The sequence below is a fragment of the Clupea harengus genome, chromosome 5, assembly GCF_900700415.2.
Source record: "Clupea harengus chromosome 5, Ch_v2.0.2, whole genome shotgun sequence".
Lineage (NCBI taxonomy): Eukaryota > Metazoa > Chordata > Actinopteri > Clupeiformes > Clupeidae > Clupea > Clupea harengus.
In genome coordinates this window covers 29937104-29963234 of record NC_045156.1, presented here as the reverse complement: position 1 = coordinate 29963234, position 26131 = coordinate 29937104, and the positions used below count along the sequence as shown (strand labels likewise).

At 39.3% G+C, this 26131-nt stretch overlaps 2 protein-coding genes across 6 annotated transcripts; both read left to right on the top strand.

Moving 5' to 3' along the window:
* Positions 1-1483: 1483 nt before the first annotated feature.
* rpp14 (ribonuclease P/MRP 14 subunit) lies at positions 1484-5363 on the top strand. The gene is made up of 6 exons (XM_012831914.3): positions 1484-1592; positions 2044-2150; positions 2438-2522; positions 2863-2939; positions 4363-4441; positions 5133-5363. The coding sequence occupies exons 2-6, from the start codon at positions 2077-2079 to the stop codon at positions 5223-5225; spliced, it is 408 nt and encodes a 135-aa protein (XP_012687368.2). The 5' UTR covers positions 1484-1592; positions 2044-2076; the 3' UTR covers positions 5226-5363.
* A 2550-nt stretch (positions 5364-7913) lies between these two features.
* pxk (PX domain containing serine/threonine kinase) lies at positions 7914-24412 on the top strand. Of its 5 annotated transcripts, XM_031568497.2 has the most exons (19): positions 7919-8616; positions 10220-10270; positions 10382-10429; positions 10693-10879; positions 10979-11056; positions 12734-12807; positions 13571-13645; positions 14633-14737; positions 14969-15070; positions 15900-16061; positions 16407-16524; positions 17798-17876; positions 18088-18136; positions 18359-18436; positions 18682-18768; positions 18975-19038; positions 19706-19765; positions 20170-20199; positions 22847-22870. In XM_031568497.2, exons 1-18 carry the CDS (start codon positions 8515-8517, stop codon positions 20187-20189), a joined length of 1539 nt encoding a protein of 512 aa, XP_031424357.1. In that variant the 5' UTR covers positions 7919-8514; the 3' UTR covers positions 20190-20199; positions 22847-22870. The 5 variants fall into 5 exon arrangements, with proteins under 5 accessions (XP_031424354.1, XP_031424355.1, XP_031424357.1 ...); XM_031568494.2 differs by lacking the exon at positions 20170-20199 and having other exon boundaries at positions 7914-8616; positions 22847-24412; XM_031568499.2 differs by lacking the exon at positions 22847-22870 and having other exon boundaries at positions 20173-22819.
* The last annotated feature ends 1719 nt before the right edge of the window (positions 24413-26131 follow it).

The window sequence follows — 26131 nt, the reverse complement described above, 5'->3', positions numbered from 1 at the left end:
ATAATATATTATATAATATTTTGAATTTGGAATGCGGTACCGATTTTAAACACTTGGTTTCTGGGCTACTTATTGCTGCTTTAATGTCGTATTATTTTACTCATATGCCTTTTTGTGTCTTAGTATTAGAAGTAGGGTTAAGCAGATATCTGTGTTACCCTGAAAGTGACATTTCTATCAGTGTGCCTCTGTGTTCCTCAGTGATAAAGATTAGGGTGTTTTGGTTATGTCTTGAAAGCCATAAGGTCACTGTAACTCGTGAGTCTGGACCCAGGGTGGCCCACGTGATCCGAGCTCTGTGATGAACACTCTCCTTTCAACTGATAGAATACTTAAAGTCTGGTTTGTTCCCTATATAGTTAGAGAATCTGCTGAATCTCGATGTGACTCTTTATCTAGACTGCATCATTGTAAACAAACCCTTGTTCCTGAATTTTCTATACCGTCGCCTGACTTAGGTTTCTATTCCTGTGGCATAAAATTACTAACGGAGACATATTCAGCTTTCAAAAGCATGTGTGTGTTTGTTTGAGAATAAACAAGTTGAGTGTAAGGGATAGTAGAATTTATTTTGCGCCAGAGGGGCAGAAAAGTGATTTTGCTGCCTCTCTGTGAGGCACTTTATAACGTGGATTTTGAAAAGATGATGATGATTATATTAAAATAACAGGTTAGCTAACAATGTGTTGCCAGGCAACCCTTCTTCCCAGACCCATTAACTGGTGATGTTCGATATACGCACTGAGTACTTTAGATTCGGTTAGCTTCCATGTAGCAGAAATCTTAAGAGCATGGAAGATCACTGGGTCCACTGAAAGTCAGATGAGAAAAGCATGTAGCATTTCAGAGTACATTGTTACAAAATCTCCATGTTATTCTCTCCATGAAATTTGTTGTATGTGCAGTGAGCACATCAACTTTTGAACGGTTGAAGAAAACATTTCCACACCGTTTAAGTCATATTTGAACGCAGATTCACATGATGTACTATAAATGTCTGTTTGGTCCTCCTATGTGGAGTTAAGGATCTCTTCACATTAATTTAAAAATTACATTAATTTAAATAACTAATTAGCTAACTGATGAAATAGCTGCCTGGAGGTGTCGCAAAGATGGCTGCAGAGCGGCGAGACTTGCCTACAAGGACTTTGGTAGTATGTACTCGGTATTTTATTGGATTCAAATTCTTGTTTTCTCTTTTAATTTAACCTTCTGTCTTCCTTTTAAGTGTTGTGAACATTTCAGAGGATTTGTCATCATATGTGATATGTCAGTGATGGGTAGCTACAGAACATAGGACTTTCATTTTGACTAAAGACACATTCTCTGCATGGAGTCCGTATCCAAACTTATTTCTTTACCGGATAAAGTCGTGTTTGTTCCAGATTTGTGTTATCTGATTGATATAAGTCATAAAGCCGACTTTTTAAAAAAAAATTTACCAGCAGGCTATTAGTACTTTGATTGCAGGCAAGTGTTAACCAAGGAGCTTGCATAGGGCGTGAGAGCCTGACAACGAAATCATTCCTACGTATTTCCGGTTCCTGTGCGTAAGGTCCTTCAAGGAAGGACATGCTCAGACAGTTATGAAAGTAAGTTTTTGAGTCTGCCTAAATTCACCATGAAGTTAAAACATCATTGTACATCGCATATCTGATATCAGGCTGTTCTCTCCGAATATGTTACGGATTATGTCGACCAAAGCCAATCCATCACAGTGGCTAGGCTAGCGTTAGTAAACACAAACTCTATTCAATCCCTTGCTAAGCTCATAAAACGTGGTTGATGACACTAGTCGGTCGTTCATGGGCTGTTCGCTTTCTACGTTTATTGAGAATCATTTGTAAAACCTAGATGTGTATATAAAATTGTAATTTCCACGGTGCACTTGGCGTTGCTGGAAATGTCTGGCGATGGAGGCAGGACACATGACTTCAATGTTTTGGACGCACCAGGACCCATGCCCTTTATTTTGATTTTGACATGATCAAAATAGTTTTTGAATTGCCACTTTAACCCATGCGCTCCTTGTTTGTTCGAAAGGTCTAGCATAAGTAACTGCGGCGTGCTGACATAATGGAGGAACCCGCGGCTTTCGAACGGCTTGTGTACAAAAATGCTTCAAATTTCCACTATATGAAGATTTGTCTGTAAGTTTGAGACTGGTATCTTTATTTGACATGCCCATCTATTTTTCTCTGATGAAGATTGTTCCCCAATTTGCAGAGTTTATTAAGTGAGGCGTAGACTGGCTGTGCATGAGTTCATTAATTAAGTAATTCATTAATTAATCAGTTCTTTACGACCGTCTTGAAGATGGCCCCTTCAAAATTCACCTTGTGGTGGTTTTTTTGCAGGTTGTCCTCAGTTTTGCACAATTTGATGTACAAAACGTTCTGATAATGTCTTGCACTTTTTCCCCCTCGTGTATGACTAGAGTATTAGAGAATGGAAGCAGAAACATTGAGGCTGCCCAGTTCAAACAACTAATCGTCTCGGGTCTGAGACAGCTGTATGGAGAGGTAAGATCAACTTAAAAAAAAAAAGTATTACTCATACTCAAGTTTAATCATGTTTTTTTCCACAAATATCTGTGAATAGCAAATTAATTAGCTCTTTCTTCTTGAGCCTCCTGTGTGATTATTACCCACTATTTGACTAAATCTTTGACTATTTTGTTATCGAATGTGGCTCTATGTGGTGTATTTATTATGAACTTTTATGACATGATGGTGTATATAACACATGTACTATGGCCAAAGGTTTCAAACCACTTCATAATAAAAACTATATACTAAACACAGGTCAAAATTAATGTAAATTTATTTTTAGGTTTTAAATTCATTTTTTTTTTACTTTTAGGTTGGGGCGGCGTTCCCATTTGACCTGCTGAAGTTTGATCCAGGTACACTGACAGGCATACTCCGTGTCTACAACAGGTACCACCTAATCAGAATCAGAATCAGAATAGTATTTATTGCCAAGTAGGTTTACACCTACCTGGAATTTGTTCTGATGTATAGGTGCATACAGTAAACATAAAAACATACAAACACAGTAAGTACTACACATAACATAAAACATAAAAACACAGTAAGTACTACACAAACACAATAAGTACTACAATTCAATACAAAAAGCAGGGCAGGAGTGCAAAAGTGGATGTGCAATGTGCAGTGTGCAATGTAGTGTGTGTTATCATAACAGCCATAGAATAAAAAAGGGGGCCATTTAATTTCCCATCTATGCAATCTGATGGAAGTCAATTATCTAACAAATGGGGCCAGTGATGACTCATTTAGTTTGACATTCGTTTGTTCACCTACACGCTATGCACAGAAAATGGAACCCAGATGGACGGATGAGTGGTGCTTCTATCTGCTCTACACTCATTGCTAGATACAGATACAAGACTGTCAGGATCGTTTCTGTAGCTATAGCTTTTACACACAAACAATTAACCTTCTCTGTTATGATCTGTATGCTGTGGACATGTATGTAGATACGATGTGGGATTCTATCTGCCTTGGCTAATGTTCATTCAGGGATTTTTTTTTTTAGAGCAAGAAAGAGAAATTTAGAGAAAAACTAGCTCCTAAAAACATTTGTTTGCTTACAGAGGTTAACAGACTAGATTTAATTTCCAATTTCCACGAGTCCCATTAATGTATCAGGTAAAAATAACATGGGTTAGATAACCAATTTACCACCTGACTGTATTTAACGGGATGCTACGGAGCAAGAACCTCAGCAAGAGGTGTAAAACATGCAAGGTATGCAAATTTGCGATATGCAAATTAGTTGATTACGTCTTCTAGTGACTTTCGGGAGAGCTAACAGCTACTTCCCTTACAGAGGAGTTGGCAACACTGCAGACAGGTTACAATGTTGGTCTGAGCATGTTCAACGTGTTTTGATGACAGTTGTGTTCACAACTGATGCCTTCCCAAGTCTTGAACTTGAATTTACTTTATTAGTGTTTAGTCATTTTAGGCTTGGTATAATCTCTCTGGTTTGGACTACACTGGGGAGTAAACTTTAGCTTGCTGTTGATAGATATGCTAAAATCAGCGTCTGTTGGCTTGCAAGCAAATTAAACCTAGTAATATCACGAGTCATTGCATTGCTTTTGTGTAGTTCACTTTTATTTGTTATTAGATACATTGGGGTGTCCATGTCATGTAATCTCTGATCGTAGGTATATTGTTCACATAGAGCACAGTCTACAAGTTATTTACTATTGATAATATTAGCTCCCTTGCCTATGGTGTCAGCATTGTTTGGTTTTATTGGTATGTGATGGTATGAGATACTGAAGTTTGCTAATGTTTTATTTGTTTTTACATTGGGTATTTTCTACAGTGGCCTTGTGAAGTTGTGGAGTGCCCTGACCTTAATAGGATCCTACCAGAATGAACTGTGTGCAGTCAGAGTCACTCAGGTAAATTAACACTCATTACATTGCATTCTTATGAAATCATTTATCTTGAAATATTTGCTACAACATTTCAACAATCTTTTAACAGAAGTTATTTTCTTCCACCTTGTCCTGTCTATTGTTTTTGTACATCTCTCGACAGCCATTCTTTTTTACATATTAGACAAGGGGTAATACTTACCAAAACAACAACCGTGCATTTGTAAACTTTCTATATGGATATTAGCATTGTCTTTGTATTCAGAGGGCGTAATAAGCTTGCAACAAGTTGCTGAAGCTTCAGACTGTGTGTGTGTGTGTGTGTGTGTGTGTATGTATGTATATCTATATATCTATATATAGATATATAGATATAGTGTGTGTGTGTATGTATAATATAAATTGTATAAAGTCTGCTTACAGCACCTTTTAATTGGCAGTTTCTGCTCAGGATTCCACAGCCCAACTGATATACTTAAATCTATCTAATGCCTGAATGTTTGCCAAACTAATTAAAGTAATTGTCTTAGCCTGGTTTTAAAAAACACACTTCCACTTCACATACCTCACTGATTGTCCAAAAATCGGTCAAGCCAAGGCTTCTAATTTTAGCGATTCTAGACTGTAATGTGTGTCAATGTTAGGCATGGTCATTTATTTGAGTGAGTGTGAAATGGAGTACAACATCTTAATGTTACTCATTTTTTTTTTCCAGGTCTCTCCATTTCTTTTAGCATTGTCTGGAAACAGCCGTGAACTGGAACTTGACCAAGCTTCACCTACAGGTGAAAAACTGCTCTTGACCTAGCATCAGAAAGAGGTGGACATGAACGTCATTTTAAGGAGAGATGTTTTCGTCAAACACATGTGCCGCACAATTAACTTGGCTTGGTGTGGCAAGAGAAAGCCTCCTTTGACACAGGCTTGTAGTCAACGCCTACTATATGTTGGGGAGCGAGCATCTCTTGCCAAATCTTTCAGTGCCAGAGATGTCGCTCTTTTTGCTGAGCTAACTGGTGATACAAACCCCCTCCACCTCGATCCAGACTATGCCAAAACCACTTCTTTCGAAACTCCTATTGTTCATGGTGTTCTCATTAATGGACTGATTTCAGCAGTTCTTGGGACAAAAATGCCAGGAAAAGGCTGCATATTCCTCTATCAGGAAATTCGCTTCCCAGCACCCCTTTACATTGGAGAGGAAGTGGTGGCTGAGGCAGAAGTCAAGAAAATTAAAATGTCATTTGCTTTTATTTCTGTTTCATGCTCTGTTAAAGACAAGGTTGTGATGGAAGGAGAGGTTATGGTTATGATGCCGGAACATGCAGAAGGGCCATAGAAAGCTTCAAATCATATATTTTTGTTGTTGTTAAATTGCTGTGGTGGTGTTTTATTTGTTGTTTTTGACAGACAATAAATGGAAAAAAGATAAGTTATTTTGTCTGCAGTATCTTTGACTGAACCATTGGGTGGTCTCTGAGTGTAGTCCAAGTGTCAACATCAGACTTCTCCAGTGTATCCCACCAACTTGCCTACTGGTTGGTGTGGTTGAAAAGGCCTATTCTCAAATATTTGTCACATTCAAGAGTCATATTCTCCAGGAATGATGAGAATTAAAGAATGAATATTAAGAATTTGAAGGGTCCTCCTAAACATCTGAACAGTCCTTCGGCAGGATTCGAAGAAGTAGCATCTTTGAAAATGTAGCCATCAAGGATTCTTTTTTCGTACTGCCTATAAAGTGTGGGAGTGACGGTGAAGAAAATCCCTACGAGAGAATGAGTAGGATTTTGGAAAATTGACAAGATTACGCCCATGACCGTTAGATAACCGCTTCAGAGACCCCACATTCGATTATGTTTATTAAATTGCACATGTCTCTATAGACCGTAGACCCACTATATCTCTAAAATATGTCTGTTGCTATCCCTCTACTTACAGTGAAAAATAACAGACTACTAGGCAAGTAACTTGGATTAATGCGTCCACCAATTTCACAAGGTTAGCAGAAGCTAACCATAGCTAGCTTTACCGGTCAGGGGTTGCAAGTGTTCTAAACCACAGTGTCAGCTTAAGTAAACACCTAAGAATTTGATAGCCACAATCTGGTGAATAAAATAATTTTAGGCACGAGACAAGACCACCTTTGTCGTCAAATTCGTTACAAAACACCAACTGATAACTACATTTTAACTCCTCAAACAATTTGCCTAGGTTTTCTACTCGCGTTGTTTAGGTCAGCTTATTTTCGAAAATTTCGAAAACCATTCAGGTGGAGGATCTCTGTATGCTAAAGTGGTTCATTGAGGCCTGCTCTGCGGAAATCTGCAGACCTTTGAAAACAGACAACACGAACAAAGCACTTTATTAAGAAGTCTTTGTTTCAAAAACCTGTCATTAAAATAAGCTGGAAGAAATGGCTAGTTATATTGTGACTTAGTTTTTATGATGTTGCACAACCATCAGTTGTAATATACATGGGTACACCCTGTGCTTCTACGTAATAGTGTAGTTTGAAACGTCAGCCAAACACAAAACCCGACTCTAAATCTGTAAGCACAATGGACACTGTAGATTTGTCAAGACGTTAATATAGCCTATGTCACATCAGCCAGTCCATGTTAAAGTAACATTATGCAACAATTTGACACTTTTTGGGGTATGGTTTTATAGGCAACTAGTTTTGGTACCATCCTCAAATTCATTTTGATAGCATATGGTCATGTGAAGGACAGATAAACACTTGTGTCTTTCCCACTAGCCATCAAGGATATGCCCTATGTAGTTCTGTATACCGGACTGGAATACCCTGCAAAAATGGAGCAAAAACACTTTCACAGCATGACATTGTCAGCTATACTGCCAAAAGACACCAGTTATTGTGTTGGCAAGCTTATATCAACTGGGCTGTTGGTGTTTGCAAGGTTTTTGCATGCATGTTTAGGTAGTTAGCTTGCTAGTTTTGGAACAGAACTCCTTATTGCTGCTTTAACTAGCAAACAAGCTAATGCATAATTTTAGTTTTCTATTGTGCTGTAGATTATTCTCTGAAAATTGTCGTTTCTTTTGTCTGAAGAACAAAGCTTCAAATAATTTAAGTTTGTGAACAGTGCTTTTAATTGCCAGAAATGCTCAAGATTTCTATCAGCAGTGAAAAGTGACATCGGAGGGACAGTGAGATCACAGTTGATGTTAACTATATTCGCTGCCTCTAACAGCCAACCAGTCATGGACTGAGCTGTTTCAAATTTGTAAACTAATTGGTTCCACTGTTGCTAGGCTGTTGCAATGATGAAAGGGTCCTCTTTTATTGATTTGGCAAGCTGCAGTTTTCATCACTTAACAAATGCGGATGCAATACCTCAAAAACGCAACACGTTTTATGACGTAGCATGCAGATAAGATAACACTTGCAGATATGATACCCACACACACCAAAAACTACAAGCTTCCGGTCGACTCCCATACTCTGGGAAGAACAAGGACAGGGAAAGCATACAATTTACGTCTGGTCGGCGCAACGTCATATCCTGCTAAACTTGGTGAAAACAGACAGCTATTAAACATAAGTTTAAAAAAAATATGTTACTACAGTTTTCCCAATGTTGTTAGGCGGGGGCATTTATTTTTTATTCAGAAGTCGGGGATGATGAGATTCGTCCGACTTTCGGAGTCGGAAATCCGACTTCAGGGGGCGTTCCAGCCGAAATCTCCGACTGGGAACTCTGAAATTCCGACTTCCAAATTCAAATGGAACGTAAAGACCAATGGTGAAGTTGTCAAATGCGCGTATTCATTGATTTTCAATTATGTAGCTTAGAACTGTTACAGGGAAATGTCAGACATTGACTTTGACAGCTGTTTGTTTTCACAAAGTTGCTTTGCGACGCGATCGGGCAACGTTACTTCCGGTTGTTCACCGATCAGACGAATGGTACACATCTACAATCGTCAGTGAAGTAGCACTTGGGGTGAGACAGACATCCTGACTCGGAGCCGCCCCCTGCCATAATGGTAGAAACGGCGTTCTGGGTTTGCTGAATTGACAACACAAATTTCCAGTCTCATAACGTAAGAACAATTCATTGAATGCTAGAATGGCGTTCATGGAGAAACCATCACCTGGAGAAGTATTACTGGACGACACCATTACATTGACGGCATTTATCGAAGCAAGTCAGAATATAAACTCTCATACGGTAAGCGGTTGGGTCGATACAGTCCTGATACGTGATCACGGGATTCCACGCTGATATGATAAAACCAGGTCGCCTTGAGAGACTGAAAAGCCGGATATTCATGACGGTGTTGTTTGTATATCTTGCTAACGTTAATAACTGTGAACAGAACTAGCTTGAATGAAGTCCAGTCAGCCCATCTTATATTAGCCAGGAATCAAGCTAGGTATTGGCTCACAGTAGTAATAACGTATGTGATTATATTAGTATGCTAGCTATCGCTAAGTAAACTAGGATACACTATATGGTTATGACAGTCACTGGCTGTACAATCAACAACCTTAAGCAGTTGGCTTGTCTTTCCAATAACATTGTATTGACGTTCGTTAGCAATATGGTGCTTTCTTTTGGATGTTGGCTAATTCTGGATGTCAGCTAATGTTAGTGTAACCACGCATCGACATTAGGTTAACGTTAGCTGTCTTGCCAACAAAATAACAACACGGTTTCGCATTTTCACTAAAATACTTAATGTTACGCGCTAAAGTAAAGTGACACTAAAGCAACAGCTAATGTTAACTAGGAGATCCATGTCATTTTTACAAAAAAATCACCTGAGCAAATCCCAACCTAGTATGTCCTTACTAGTATGGTAAGGTACGGTATGGTACGTCATCAGTGATTGTAACGTTATATGAAGAAGATCTTGGGCACATTTGGTGATTTGGTGAAATTAATTCGCAGTGTCGCTTCAAACCACCAGTGTTAACCAAACTTGGCTTGCTACCGTGGTTGCAGACGTTGTAAACTGCTAAGATGAGAGGCTACCTCTCAGTGAGAAGGTGAGGAAGAAGGCTCCGAGATAACTTATAGTTCTAGGCATAAAGACAAAAAAAATCAAGTAACGTTAGGCTAAGTTATGCTGCAGCCCTAATGTTATTTATTTTACTCAAACGAATAAGTCAATTTACGTTTTTGCAAATATATCAAAGACGCATAAATTAAAATATTAGTCATGTTTCAGTTAATTAGTCAGTCAATTTAATAGTTAGGTGCTAGTTTCTTAGTTTCTAGTTTCTATAGTTTCTTTACTTTGGGTTGTTGATTAAATCAGTGTTGTGAGCCTGGAAAAGTTCTGCTAACTAGAATTAAATCAGACAATGAAAAGATAAAGATACTTTACAGCTTCACTCACTATCACTTCACTTCCACCCAGCTTATTTCACGCATGTCTTTACCAGTATCATATCATTAATCAGTTATTGCCAGTGGTAAGACTTTTAGATTGGGCTTTTTTACTTTTTCAGTGCACCTGTCTTTGCTACTGTGGCTGTTCAAATTTCAATTTGGCATTTTTTTTATATAGCGCCAATAACAATTGAAATAGTCTTTAGGCCTTTTACAGAGCCCAGAGCCTGTGCCTCTTTCGTTTGAGTAGACCTGTTGAAATACCTTATTCCTTCAGTATATTCCAGTGAACTGAAACTGAAACTGCCCAAATCTGGATGATAAAACCACTTGCACGACATCATAGAAGCGCATAGGCTTCTGTGTACATACTGCTTTGAAGATGAAATAATTTTCACTTTGTTTTGTTGATTAATTTAGTTTTTGTTTTAACTAGGAATACATAATTCGTGTGCAGAGGGGTGTTGCAACAGACAACAGTTGGCAGGTAGGTCAGTTTTAAACAGTGTCTACATCTTACCTCTTTTACAAAGACTTACATGTGCTTGTCATCACAACCCTTTTTCTGAAGTTTGCCCCCCCCCCCCATTATTTTCAGGTCATTAGGAGATACAGCGACTTTGATATGTTGAATAACAGCCTATTGGTAAGTTTTCGTAACCGGAATATTCTTTGAAGACACAAGCACTTTATCTCAGTGGTCCATTTCCTTTGTCAACACGTGCTATGTACTAGGTAAAAGTGCTTTCATTAAAAAAAAAGACAAAAAGAGGATGTCCTTTGTGTGTCTCTTTTTGCTGATGTTAACTGACCAATTTCCTGAAGACCACCCTTCCCCTGAACATAGCCTTCCAAAGGCAACCAATTTACTGTAGTCCGTGATCTCTCCCTGTCCCTGTTGTTTGACAGATTTCTGGCGTCAGCCTACCCCTTCCCCCAAAGAAGCTTCTTGGGAATATGGACAGAGAGTTCATAGCAGAGCGTCAGAAAGGACTACAGGCCTATCTGAACTTTATCACTCAGCACCACATCTTATCCAGTTGTGAGCTGGTCAAAAAGTTCCTAGACACTAATAATTACTCTACAAACTACACTGGTAAGGGACATAGATTCCTTGTGTGGATGCAGTGTTTGTATATACATGTTTATGAAATGTGTGTAATTGGAGCTGAACCAAGTTCTTTTTTCTCCTCAGAAATAGCCTTACAGCAAGTGTCCATGTTCTTCAGGTCCGATCCCAAGTGGGAGGTCGTGGAGCCACTAAAGGACATTGGTAAGTGGTGCTGAAGAATCTTGCCCTGACCTGTCTGGTCCTATTATGAGTTCAAGCAGCTTTAAGTGAACATCTATTGTGAACTTCAGTGAAATGTGTACACGTTACGTTACACCCACCACCACCACCATGGTGCGAAGACACCCACTCATTACACGCATTAACTGTTAATACAAAACATAGGTCCATCAGCTCTGGCATAGCTTTTCTTAAATGTGTTTCTACATTCTACATATAATTAAGCTATTCATTTAACACTCAGCCAACTGACCCAAATTAACCTAGTCTCACATTGCTATAGAGGTGTTTGGTTTCGTAACACAGCGTAGTTTATTGTGTTATGTGAAGTTTAAAGATATTTTCGGTTCATTATGAAACTGTGGCAGGACAAGTTAGACTATGGCGGGTTGCCACAGTTTCTTAATTAATAGCAAACACTGGAATTTTAATACCTAAAAAAATATGCAAATCAGAACAGATAAATATTTCCAACTCTCTCTACACAATGTTTCTAATGTTCTCTGCACTGCGCTTACCTTGATTTTCAGTTTTTAGTGTCACAGTAGCCTACTGACTGTAAAATGCAAAAATGTCTGTACACCTAGTTACAGAAGACAGTAGGCTAAAATGATAAATATATGTAAGCTTTCTTTTATATGCCCATTTTTCTGTAAATAAATACGGTGTTAATGAGTTGAGACCACAGCTATAGGCATAGCAGAGGTTTGCTCCCGTCCTCTAACATGGCATCGACTGAGGTGCGTAATATCTATTAGAAATACAGAACACTTCCATGTAATTGAAGATGCTGATGCTACATAGGGCAATCATTACTTTTATAAACGTTGAAGTCGCTGCTGCTACATAGGGCAATCATTACTTTTATAAATGTTGAAGTCGCTGCTGCTACATAGGGCGATCATTACTTTTATAAACGTTGTCAATGCTAGAGGCAATACGCAAAAGAAAGGCAACAAGACGTTATTTACAAACCTTGAAGCTAGTTGGATTTCCAAATGTCCATTAGAATGCTTAGTTATGCAAATTTCAGTTGAAGGTCATGCTAAATAAAATCATTTGTGCATTTTAGCTATCTGTGCTTGTTACCTTACCTCACAAAGTGTATGCCCACAGGTCCAGTGTGCTGATACAAAACAGGAACTTTGCGCTTTATTACAATATCCTTTCCCCACAATTCAAAATATTGTAGCCCTGTATTCCCTTCTCCAGGGTGTATAAATGCTCCCGATTGTGGTGTACTTAAATGTTGGCTGGGACTACCTCACAGCTGTCAAGCAACCCACAACCCCTTACAATCTCCACACATTTCAATTGTATCCAAACAGTAGAATGAATTGGCCTCCTTAGTGTCTATGCCTGTTTATGCCACCGTGTGTGTGCGCATGTTGGGTGGTGCAGGGGGGGCAATATCTGCCTGGCATCGAAGGCTCCCAAGTCGACCATTTTATGACAGGAATGGGTGGGAGCTGATATTTAATAAAAGGGTATGGCCTCCTTAGTTGCCTGCAGATCTGTCATGGCAATACTTTGAATAGACTGAGGATGGCATAGTAGTTTCAGATCCGAAAAAACGGACTCTCTTTCATTTTCTAGTTTCATTTGCCCTTACATTTCTGTGAAAGATGTAATGTGTTCTTTCCTCTTTGCACTTTCCAGGCTGGAGGATACAAAAGAGGTATTTCCTTATTAAAAATAAAGATCAGCCCAAAGAACGGCAGGTGTTAAGTTGGGTGAGTTCTGTGTTTGTTCTTAACATCCAAATCCTTGAGCAATGCTAGGCAATGCCACACTTTTAGGAAATCCACTGCTAGGTCTGTTCTCCTAAGCAGTTTATTCTTCTTGCCTCTTGCGTAAGCATCAGTCAGCCCCCCTCTGACATTGACTGTTTGTAAACAATGTGAGCCTTTATGTTTACACTCCTCGAGGACTTTTCTTCAGCACAGGTCAAGGCTTAACTTGCTGTTTTGCTCAAGAACATATTTTTTTATCATGAATATAGCACATACATATTCATATTTATATACATGTATGTATAAGTAGGAAAATCTAGGGATTAACTGTTGAGAACAGCGATGTGTTAGATAAGGTACAAATTATTCAAAATTCTGCAATGTTTGTTCAAAAAACAGAAGATTTCAAATAAATCCTCCTTCAGCTGTACAATTGAGGCACTTCAGAAGCTGAAGCTGAGCTGTTCTCTACATAATATCATCCAAGCTAGAACGTTTATAAAATCTACATAAATAGGACCTAAAATGTGAACAGATCTTTAAAGTCATAAAAATTCACAAAGAGAAGCCAGTGGAATATTTATTAAGGAAATACAAATTGTGTACTAATTAATGTATTGATCAAATGATCGTTAAATGACCTTGGTATGAAAAAGTATATGTAACTGTATGTATAACTGAATCCCAGTGTGCTCCCCCTGTTAATTACAGAACTATGGTACATATTTCAGTTGATTTATGTTCCGTTCATCTTTCTCCACAGATTGGGTTTGGTCCTGATAAATTTCTCTCAGACAAAGATCTGCTGTCCATTATGAAGATGCTTCCTTCATTTTCTGTAAGTATAATTGTGTTAATGTCGCAGCACTAACACCTTCACGGCCACTGATTGCTGATGACTGATTAGCTTTACACATGTGAATTACAGATGTTCACACTTTTGCTCTTTGTTGTTTGAACTGTAGTGAATAGGCTCGTCTTGAGTTAAAACATACCACAGGCCATTTTAGGTATGCAATACTCAGTTTGTTTCTTAAACTGATTGTACTTAATAATAAGAACTAAAACATACATACAGTGAATGATTTATACATGGTGGTTAATACATATCTGAGACAGACCAATAAAGGGTAAATAGGGATGGAGGATTATTAGAGAAAAGTGTTTAGTTAGACTAAAGAGATTGTAGTGAAAAAGGATGAAAGAATGAAAGATGGAGGAGTGCTTGATGCCTCTGTGAAGTGCGGTCGAGGACATATCTGGCCTGGGGGTCCTTTGGTGCTGGAAAAGTGGAATATTTGTATTTGTAAAGTGGAATATTCGTATCACAATGTTTTTTGATCACATTCTCAGTCCACGATATGAATTGAAATCCCTTTGTCTTCCAAAGGCGACGATTTTTTATTTAACTAGCGGCATCACTCTATGCTGTCTCCACACTGCAAATCCACAATAGCACACAAATAATATTCAAGTATAGGAAGATGGAGTACACAACCTTGTGGGGTGTGTCTGGGGGCTGGTCCTTAGGCAGTGGAACCATATGGGGTCAGCCTAGGTGTGAAAGACTGCAGACAAGAATGTCTGGCTGACCATTTGAATGTGCAGTGTGCAAAGGCTTTTGGTGCCAGTTTACTGAATCTAAATGTGATACATTGTTGTGCGGGAAGGATTCACTATTAGAAAAGTATATGAAAAACACCAATATTCTTCACAATCTAAATATACCTCCCCTCACAATGACCTAGGGTATGCGATGGCCAGCTTTTGAAAATTGTATTTTGGAAATGTGTCATCTCGTATTCGTTTCATTTCTTTTGTCCAGTGTCCCTTCATGTACCCTGTCACCTTCGCCACCACGAATGAATCCTCTGCACTGATTATTAGGATGTTCAATGAGAAGGGAACACTGAGAGACCACATTTGTAAGGTAAGAATTCTATCCTTTCACATTTTCCGCTGATGTTGCCCCCACCTACCTAGCTATTTGACCTGTTCATTTCCAGCTTTTCAGTAAAAGTGTAAATGTATGTGTGTGCCTCAGGACTGCTTCTGCACGTCAGACACCAGTGTTTATCACAGAACATTTTGTATAAATGTATCCTAGTTTTAATGACTTGATATTACTATTGAAGTTTATATAATGTTTTTTTAATCCCAGGTGAAACCCAAAGAGCCTTTCTTGAAGAAATACTGCAATCCTAAGAAGATCCAGGGCCTTGAGCTTCAGCAGATCAGGACATATGGGAGGCAGGTATTGGAGGTGAGAAACAAGAGCCATAACACACAAGCATATCAGCATTGAGACCACCACTGTGTGCCGTATTGTGTTAATGATCCTGAAGTCATTTTTTAGAAAGTGCAGCTGAACACTTGATGTATTGAGCTAAATATAGATGGATTGAGTTTGTGGTCTCTCCTCTCGCTTTTGTCTGGTCTAACAAGCCATTCGTCAATAACAAATAATACAGAATGCAGCCACACGAGTCCTCACTAAAACAAGACGGAGGGCGCAAATCAAAGCACTGCACTGGTTACCTCTTAGTTTCAGAATAGATTTCAAGATTATTTTACTAGTCTATAAATCACTCCATAGTCATGCACCTGAATATATAACAGACATGCTCTCAAGGTACACACCCAGTAGATCCCTGAGGTCCTCTGGCACTGAACTCCTAACAGTTCCAAAAGCCAGGACAAATAGACATGGAGAAGCAGCTTTTAGTTTCTAAGCCACCAGCCTTTGGAATACTCTGCCAGAAGAATACCTTAGAATGGCTGAAATGGTGGAAACCTTTAAACGTGCACTTAAGACATACCTCTTTAATCTGGCCTATCACTCTGTAATATGTATCTGTTCTCAGTGGTCTGTAGTGGCTCTGCTGTACATGTGTGCGTGCCTGGAAATATGTTTGCACTTTCATGACATGGGTTTTCATTCCTCTCAAAAATGCAAATGTTTGTAACCCCCCCCCATTTTCCTTCTGTGAGGCGCATTGTGTTACCTCCTGATATGAAATGCGCCGTACAAATAAAGATCAACTTGATCTGATTTGATTTGATTTGATTTGATTTGATTTGATTCCTCTTAGGCCCTGAAATTTCTCCATGACAAAGGATTTGCATACGGACACCTGCATGCTTCCAACATCCTGCTAGAAGATGACACATGCAAGCTGCTGGACATAGAGAACTCTCTGCTGGGTCTGCCCTCCTACTACAGGCCTTATGTAACACAGTTCAGAAAAATCAATGTAAGTGCTTAAGTGGCATCGATCCTCATGTTCATGGACACCGTCAACAACTTGACACTATTGGCCAGACACTATTTCTGTTCTCTAACGCTGTGCACAGATTTGAGTTGTTTTAGTGTTTTTAACCATGGCATAAATAGGTCATAGTAAGTATCTAAAATGAAATGAATACTTCTTGGGCAACTCTTTATTTTATTTATTTGGTCTTTCTTTCTTGGCTTATAGATTTGGCTTCAGATATTATCAACTACTTGATTCAACTTTGTAGCAACATTCATAAAGATATCAGTTTCGTTTTTGAATTGAATTTCTTACCATGCGACTTGTCATTGACGTTTGTTGTAGACGACAGAGGCCATTGACGTGTACTCGTTTGGACACTTGCTCTATGAAATGGTATACGGAAGACCACCAGACGCTGTGCCCGTGGACCAGCTGCCCCCCGCCCCCTTCACATCTGTGGGTGAGTGAGCACCTTTCAGTCCCTCACACAGGTTCACACAGGAAGAAGGTACCAGATACGGCTTACATGTGGCGTTTGGCATTTCACTGCTCTCTGTACACAGACAGTGTACATATACATTTAGAAATATATTATATTAGAAATATGCTTTTCAGCTCGCTAATTTATCTTAAACTCACTATTGGGGCTACAGGTAACCATGACAGAGACAATACACAGAAATATTACGTGATAAGACACGTACTGCTTAATGTCATACACACATCTGTGCTCCCTTAAAGATGGAAGGCAATCAAATAAACCGTTTATTGAGTGCTTGTGATATTCTTGCAAGTATGATAGGTAGCCTCCTCACACAAACTACACCAATACCAGTAATTTACTTGTCCTTACACAGGGCAACCAAAATAATGTCAGCACAATGACACCATGGACAGGTGCCAAATACATGTGGTGCTCAGTTTTTGCACATGCACAGTCAATATGGACAAGTCCGTGCAAACACAAAATGGTGGTAAAATGTGTGGTATGGGTGATGTCAGGTTGCACATACAGGAAGGGTTTGGAGGAGAAGCGCGACTGTGTACACAACGGCTTACATTTCACAGTGAAGTTCAGTTTAAAAGTCACACAATAAACACATTTGTGGAGTCCTAATTGAACCCTACATTCTTTATGGTGCAAGTAAAAAAAGGTTCAAAAGTCAGGTTTTTATGTCAGAAAAAGAAATGCAACTAAGGTTGTAAGCTCTGTGGTCTGTCTTGACTCTCTATGACTGTGTACATGCAGGTAGTGAGTACTCTGTAGCAGCAGATAGACTTTAAAATGAGATTCACATGAGTCATTTCAATCATTACCCCTCACCCCCTCATTACCGGTAAAACTAATCACAGAACTCCTTGACATGTAGCTGGGTGGTTTGTTTTTCTCTTATTAGACTACCCTTTCAGAAAAGCGGTTTCATAAATGCTTCAAGGAATCACATGACTTTGATTACTGTTTGAAGTTGACCTTAAGTATAGTGATATACTGTTCCTGTTTTTATATGAGACATTTACAGGCCATTTATCTGATTCCATAACTGAATGATTGAATAACTGAACCAAACTGAATGATTAATAAATGACTGAATGATAAACCATTAATAATAATAATAATAATAATAATAATAATAATAATAATTATTATAATAATAAAAGGCAACAGGCCTTTTCTGCAATCTTTATTGGGGGATATGTTCTGATCTGGTTCACTGTGTTGGTCCCTTCTTCAGTGTCTGTGCTGCAGTCCATTCTGTCCACTGAGGCCTGTAAAACAGGGATGCCCTCCATTACACAACTTCTCCAGACACCGTAAGTGCCATCTCATTCTCACCGTTACCAGTCGCCATCTTCCTCTACTCCACCATTGCCTTCTTTGGCTTACACACACATCACTCTTGTTCGCTCCTCACTAGACGTAATAACACACTGCTTAATGCGCATGTTTTATCCCGGCGCAACAGATTTGCTTTATTGCCACGCAGACGCATCTTTAATAGTACTCTGTATTGGTTTTACACAGACTATTCAAAGACGTGTTGCTGTTTAACTCCGAGAAGGCCCAGTTCAAGGTAAATGATTTCCCTGCAAGTGGAAGTCAGATGTCTCTTTGCTATGACCAGCAAAGGCTTGATTAGATCAACTTCATGTGTATGCGTGTGTGTGTTTTGTGTGTGAGTTTTTATATGTATTTGTATGCCCGCATGTCTGAATGTGTGTGTGTGTGAAGTCTTGTTTGCAAAATACACATGATTTTATGTAAATGATCACTTATCCTTTTTACCCAAAAATAGATCACCAGCAAGTTAAAGGAGGCATTGAAAACTGCCAAAGACAGCCTGGAGAAGAGACTTCAGGAGGAACAGAAAATTGTCAGTACTATGGCACATTTAAGTCTCATGTTTTGTACAATAATATTGGGTGGGGGTTAATGCTAGTTGTACATGCAATGACTGAATGCATCCTCACACCAAACAGATTGTTGACTGTGCTTTGTATTCAAACAAACAAACAAATAAATAAATAACAATTTACAGGACAGTATTTAGGAGGGTGGGGTTCTTACTGCTTCATTTTTAGTTTGATTTTAAAGTATAGTGTGTTTTTCTGTCGCTAGATCCATCAGCACCGAAGGCTGACCAGAGCACAATCTCACCACGGCTCAGAGGAAGAGAAGAAAAGGAGGAAGATTCTTGCAAGAAAGGTGGACGTGTGTGTGTGTGTGTGTGTGTGTGTGTGTGTGTGTGTGTGTGTGTGTGTGTGTGTGTGTGTGTGTGTGTGTGTGTGTGTGTGTGTGTGTGTGTGTGTGTGACACTCATATGATGCACCCCTTCAGTTCTTTAGCCTTGTGACCCAGTGGAGGATGATGATCACGTTGTTTTGCTAACAGACATCTTTTTACAACTGCAGAAATCCAGGCAGTCAACTTATGAAAATGAAGAGGACATCTCGGTGAAGTACAGTAATAACTCTGGTAGGTTTCTAATGGCACAAGTCCTTATCTTTTGGATTAGGTTCGGAGCATTTTATGGAACAACATAAAAAAAAACATCATTCCCACTCACAGCATCCACACAGGACCTTTAGTCTCAGCAGTGCAACTTTGGAGAGCTCCAGTCTCTCCGTGCTGAGCCACTGTGTGTGTGTGTGTGTGTGTGTGTGTGTGTGTCTCTGCTGTGAGTGGTGTGTGTGTGTGTGTGTGTGTGTGTGTGTGTGAGTTTTGGTCTAAAACTAGGGAGCTAACTACCTAAAATGCAAAAACCTTGCAGACACCAACAGGAAATAGTATTTACCATCCCGATACTCAATAACGTTTCTAGTATCGATGACAAACACGTGTCATCATTGACTTCCATGGTTGTACAACATTATGCTGTAATGGTACCATGTCCGCATTGGGCGTGAGAGGGCATGTGGTACTACTAAATTAGGAAAAGGTCAGCAATTTGGCCACAGTAGGAAGTCAAAAGATTCAAAACATACTAAAAAGTTGAGTTAATGAATGATGTACAGAATGACGATGTTTGGAGTCAGAATCAACCCAGATGTGTGCCCCTTGGACACGGTTCTGTAAAACATTAGCTGGGTTATGTGGGAGGAAGTGAAATGGTGTGGCTGAGCCCTCCTCTCCCCTGTGATAGGCTCAGGTGCCAGTTCACCACCCACGTGCCCCTCCTCCCCTACCCCACCGTCCGCATCAGGTATGTGCCCTGCCCACCAGCATGACATACAAGTGTTAGACTTGGCACTGTAGTATTAGATTTCTATGCTTGAACGTCATATAGTGAAGTGCTCCCCCAAGTGTTGACAAACGTTGTGCAAACCCTCTCCGCATGTTTATTCCAATTCTGTTAATTTAGCAGTGATACTAAATGAAATTCACCAGCTTTTAAATATTACAAACTAGATAATGACATGGTGACATTTTAGAGTTTAACATCAACCCGCTGTGCTTTTCTCAGACCTTATCATCTCCATCCAACTTATCCTTCACCCCCACCTTACCTATCTGTAGATTTGTATTGTTGATTCTGCTCATTGTGCAAAAGATAAATGAACAGTAACGTGTATGTACCTCTCTTTCCCTCCTCTGCTGTCTTCCTAGTAGAGCATGCACCATGTTGAACATGTGTGGGTAAAGTAATTCAAGACTGATTCCTTCCTGTTTTAAAGCTGCATCATACCCTGTCCTTCCAGCAGGAACACCCAGCCCTCTCCACCCCTTTCCTTCAAAAGTGTTGGTGTTCTCCATGTGCCTTCACTGACCATTTAAAGTGGTGTGAAAACTAAACAAAACAAAAATGATTGAACATTTACTTTATTTTGTGTCGGCTTAGTTGACATCAGTTTAAATCTGTAAAAAAGGTGTGCTGCTATGAACAGGGTTATTGCAACTTTAATGTATCACAATCTACAATTCATAGATCACTTTTTGGAGATTTCGGGGACAAATTACTCACCACCAACCCACACAGGCAACCTAATTATATTCTCTAGACAGCACTTTGAGCATGTGCTTTTAACATGTTGTGGATTGTGATCACTTTGTGACCAGGTGAATGTTTGTGAGCATTATTATTATTTTATGCCTTCATTATTTTGTTTTTATTTTTTCGCATTTTATATTTTCTGGTATCGGTTTAGTTCTCATATCAAGAAAAAATGCTATATTTAAAAAATAAGGAATTGTATATTCTCATTCAAGGGAAAAGTCACTTATACTGTTGCATTATGATTCCGCATCTCAATGCGAGCAGTTATTCTTAAAGGAATAGTGCATAGGGTTTAGGGGGATCTCTTAGCAGAAATGGAATACAGTATTAATAGTTATATTCAATTACGAATCTTTGTATCTACATAGGGAGTGGGTGCTCATCCATGAAGTCTGCCATGTTGCACCGCCATATTTTGACATTATCCTAGAACAGACACAACCATAACACTGGCTCTAGAGAGGGCTTTTCATGTTTCCATGGCAACTTACAGCCACCGTAGGTGTATCCTACACACTTGGAAAAGGACGGGTGACGGAGGGGTATTCAGTGGGTAGATGCCACTAAATCCTACACAATACACCATTAAATGAACTACTGCAGCCATATGCTCAGACTAGGGCTGGGGGATATAGATGTAAAATATATATATTTATATTTATGTATATAAAATGGGAAACTTTGATGAAATGTTAAATGCCTTGCTGAATGGCACATACCAGCCTTTCACATCCTCAGATTTCCTGAGTTCCTTTAGTCACACTCTACCCTTGCTGCGGTTTCATATTTGTGCTGAGCTCATGTGAGCTTCTACAGATGGCTAACATCTTTATTTAACACAGATACGCAATGCCAGCTTTAGATGTCAAAATGATGCTTCCCGTGGACCCCAACTAATTCAGTTTCATATAAATATGTTTCAACATCTGAAAAATAGTTTAAACGAACATTTTATTCCCATTCTGTTGTGTGACCACAACAGAATGCTCTTGACTATTTTGTGTAGTCATAGATCCTTGAAAACTAAATGAGGCAAAGGTGTAGAGCTACTCCCAACCATTTTAGCCCAGGCCATGTAGCCATTTTTCACTTTCTGAATCTGCTTAAAGAAAAACGGAGCCTTAAAGTAAAGAAATGATAATTATCACTATCGACAAGTATGATTTTGTCATATCACCCAGCCTTAGCGCGCACCAGTACTTTGGGTATAGTCAAAGTCAAAGTCATGTTTTATTGTCACACAGCACGACACACAACACCACACACATGCGTTTTGGCGGCGACACAGGACACACACACACACACACACACACATGCAGTGGGCAGCCTTTTTTTCGGCGCCCCGGGGACCAGGCCAAGTGTTCAGTCCAATCTTGGTCAGGGATGGACAGGATCTTTTATAGTACGGTACAGTATAGTACAGGATCCTCTGTTAACTCAGTTTTCTCAGGCTTGTATGATCACTGCCACTGGGAAGTGTTGAGTTTGATGTGTCCTTTAGAGCAGGAGTTCTCAAACCTTTTTGAGGTCGTAATTGTAACACAGATTAAGAACCTCAGAACTATTTGTTTGACTGATTTGAGGGAGGTACAGCTTTCAGGACATTGGTTGCCTCTGTCCCAAGCATAACTTCACACATTTCAACCGCCACTGGAAGTATGAGGTCTTGTGTAATTGTCTGTGGCCAGTTTCATTGTCCGTGTTTTCTGGTGTGTGTGTATTCCTCGCTGTTCCGACTGAACAATTATTTTTGTTTCACCCTTATATTCTGCATGCTTTGTAAGCAGATGTCGCTTTTGCTTGGCTAGCTTCATGGCTCTGTGTGCTAGCATCTGAAGAAACATGATGCGTTTTGGTCTCATCACTCTTCTCAATGGAACCAAACTCAATATAACTGTCATCATATTTTTTTCAATTTAGCTAGTTTGGGCTTAGCGTCACTTGACGATGTGGACTGACTGAAATATTTGTCCATTCTCACCAGCTAGCTGGCTGGCCTGTTGCGCCCTGAGTGAAATGACTGATTCATGACAGATTGTCATGATGTGTCAGTCATATCACAGTTGCTAGAGTTGGCCAAAGTTGACACGGGACAAAATGGACACAGTACGCTTGTTTCAATGGCTTAAATGGTTCCCCTCTGCAGATATGCTATTTTTAATGATCCAGCACAATTGTATATATGATAGCTAACTACTTTGCAGTCCCCCTGGCTATGCCCACTTTGAGAAGCACTGCTTTAGAGAGTTCTGCAGAATTAACTGAAAAAGTGTTTTCTGGTTGACACAGGAGCCTCTGAGGGACAACCACCACCACCTCCTCCTCCACCTCCTCCTCCTCCCACTGTGCAGCCACCATGTGATTCTGGCCCCCCTTCCATGGCTTCTCCATCATCAAGTGGTTTGGGCCGCACGGCCCTTCTCGGCTCTATCCAGAGCTTCAGCAAGGGCAAGCTGAAGAAGATTGAGCCCATTGAGCGCAGTAAGCCCCTCGTTTGAGGAGCAGCCTCATCTCTTCCCTTCCCTCTGCTTCATCTTCATCATGTCGGGTTCATTGTGCTCTTATTTGGTCATTCAGGGTCAAACACAGGGGTCGGAGTGCAACATCAGGAACAGGATGTTACCTGGACATACTGGTTTGTACGTTTATAAAGATAAAGTCATTGGACAAACAACTAAGCTTATATTGTTCTAGAGGGCCTTCCTGTCCCTGAGGTTTCTCAGCAACATGATATGCCATCTACGAGAGGCTTTCATAATCTTGCCTTGCCGATGGCATGAACCTGCATTTCCATGAGCTTTTCAGTTTGCAGTCCTCAAAAGTCTTATGCAGGGAATTTGAATTATTTTCCAATCTGAATGTCTGAAAGTTTAGTTGTACCTAAAGAGACGCCATGGAGGTACTTTCAAGCAGCTGATCCTGTGGAGCTTTTTCCAGTTAACGAAACGGAATTGACCCGTCTGCAAGCCAAGCTTTCAGTTGACACCTGCTGCATTCTTTTGATTTGACCGGATCTTTTTATTTTATTGTGTGCCATTTTAATCTCAATCACATTTCTATGATCATTTGAATATGCACTCAAATGAAACAGATGGTTTGTTTGAGTTGTGAATTTGTGCCACTTTGTACCATTGTGCCTATATGTGTATATAGTATAAATATGTAACAACAGAAGTGGATTTAGCTCAATTTTCCTCAGTTTTGCGCCATGCCAAAAAAAAAAATCTTTATTCCCGTTAATTCACCAATCACATTCTGTGTGTACATTCTGCTTGGTACAAACAATGAATCGTAATGCAAATACGTCCATGAGCATTGTTCAGGAATTAGCATGAGCTTGTTACTCAAAAATGAATTAGACAGTAGATGCCCAGATAATCTGCATTTAGCATTATAAATTTACATTGAAGTATAACTAATTCCATTTGTATATGCATTTGTATGTATTTAAATAGTAGCAAAACACGCTTAAGAGATAAATGCTACAATTATTTTTGTGTTATATTGAATATGAAAGAAGTTTTACCTTCTCTCTATAGCACTTTACCACATGGTCTTTCTTAGTGGTCATGAAAAGAGTTTACAATGATATAAAACATTGATTGTGTTATACAGCAGAAGAATTCTTTTAATATATGATGTTGGTTATCTGCCTTTTGCTGAATCTCTGTACTTCCACAACCACTGTTTGAAGCACTTAAGGTGCAGCCTCCAGCTATTTTTACTTAGCAGCAGCATAGAACATTTTTGTTTTAATTGTCTGAAAACATTGTGTAGATATGTATGCATATTATTTTTGATGGAATGGTCATTGGATTTGAAATAAAGCTTACAAAAATGTGTATGGTCATGAAAGTTTGTTAGGTTTTCATCTTATTTGCATTTAAACTGTCTTTTATTACAAGCATCAGACTAAACAGACCTGTCGCTCTCAGGCCCCCATCACACCTAGCACAATGCATCTTGGGTGATCGGAGTATAGGTGAGAATGCACCCATGATGCATTGAGATCCGATCGCTCAGACCCCATTCAGAGGTCGTCTGGACTGCATATGGCCACATTCTTTTAGCGGTGTGACACTGCAGGACCTCCTACTCAACTGATTTCCTCTGCGGAAGCGGAAGTACATACTAATTTGCCAACTGCATCATAGACTAATGCTTTTTTTGGGTATGCAACTTGCTAGAGTACGTCATAGAACGTGTTGTGTTTGTGACGTGTTGACTTCTCATTTGTCTACGGAGCGTTACATTCTGCTACATCATTGGTTAGAATTTAGTTGGTGGCCGTTTATTTGCCAGTAGGACCCCGTAAACAGTTAATAACGACTATCGAGTAATGCATTATCTACGTCACAATCGCCTGCCTCCAACAGAAATGAATGGAATAGTACTGAACTTTGCTCTACTGGCATGTATCAGTACCGTAACAGGGCCAACACTAGGGAACTACATCTCCAGACTGGCATTTCTTTTTTTAATGTCACTTTCACTAAACGGGCAAAACATAGAAACTCTGACGACAGTGTCAAACTAACCCAGTTTTTAATCGTTTACAATAGTCTGTAATCACCAAAAGCAATGTCAAATCACTTGCTTTGTGGTCAGGCAATATTAAATCTTTCTGTCTTTGGCTAAATGTGTTGTCAGTAATTCCCTGGGCCTCAAGCTTCATCATCATGGCTTTTTCTATGAATAGTAGAGGTAGTGTTTGCAGCTAGTGGGTATGGACTTTGGGATGGAGCATGTCAGTACATCTGATTGTGCTTATTAATAATAATAATAATAATAATAAAACTTTATTTATATAGCACCTTTCATGCAAAAGAATGCAGCTCAAAGTGCTTTAAAAGTGCTTATTGAAGTGTGCTTTTGAGATGGTAATGAACAAAAACAGTAATCTATCCTACAGTTGACAAATTGAATTGTAAAATATTAACGGAAAATTAGTAACATAAATACATCTCTTAGAATCTAAACCCTCCTTTCTCTGTGACTTGTGACTTCACATGATTGTTCAAGGGTAAGGGCTTACCCTTAGTAACCTTACAAACTCACTGTACACCCACTATAGCTCTTCTACAATACTTTAATGCTCTCTCCACATGTTATCCACTATCAATGTTGTATGTATCATGTATATACCGTCTTATGTTTGTATGTATTGTGTACATTTGCCACATGTGTGCTAGCATGCTTGTCCTGATACGTGTATGAATTCATCTGCTGTGTTTCTGATTCACTCCCCCTCTCTTTCTCCTCCCTTCCCCTCTGCCAACCCACTCAGGACTTCAGACCTCTTCCGGAGGTGGTGCAAGAATGTTGGCTCATTTGACCACGACAAGGAAAAAGAAAAAGGTTTTGAAAAAGAACCAACCCATGTGAAATATTCCACATATATATTAGCTTTTGTTCTGAAATATTTTCTGTGATCACTAAACACACTTATTTAAGATCAGAACCTACATTCAGATTTCAAAGGAACACTTATCTCTAAAAGAAAGAAAAAAACAACATGAAGTGTGTCATAATAGTTGGTTTTCCTTTTTTTTTTTTTTTTTTTTAAGCAAACAA

Bases quoted from the DNA above. Each gene is read 5' to 3' on its own strand.
- rpp14 (XM_012831914.3), top strand. From the start codon at position 2,077: ATGGAGGAACCCGCGGCTTTCGAACGGCTTGTGTACAAAAATGCTTCA. The intron at 2,523-2,862 runs GTAAGATCAACT...TTTTACTTTTAG, and splicing joins TGAGACAGCTGTATGGAGAG to GTTGGGGCGGCGTTCCCATT. The intron at 2,940-4,362 runs GTACCACCTAAT...TATTTTCTACAG, and splicing joins ATACTCCGTGTCTACAACAG to TGGCCTTGTGAAGTTGTGGA.
- pxk (XM_031568494.2), top strand. From the start codon at position 8,515: ATGGCGTTCATGGAGAAACCATCACCTGGAGAAGTATTACTGGACGAC. The intron at 14,738-14,968 runs GTAAGAATTCTA...TTTTAATCCCAG, and splicing joins TGAGAGACCACATTTGTAAG to GTGAAACCCAAAGAGCCTTT. The intron at 16,525-17,797 runs GTGAGTGAGCAC...TCCCTTCTTCAG, and splicing joins CGCCCCCTTCACATCTGTGG to TGTCTGTGCTGCAGTCCATT.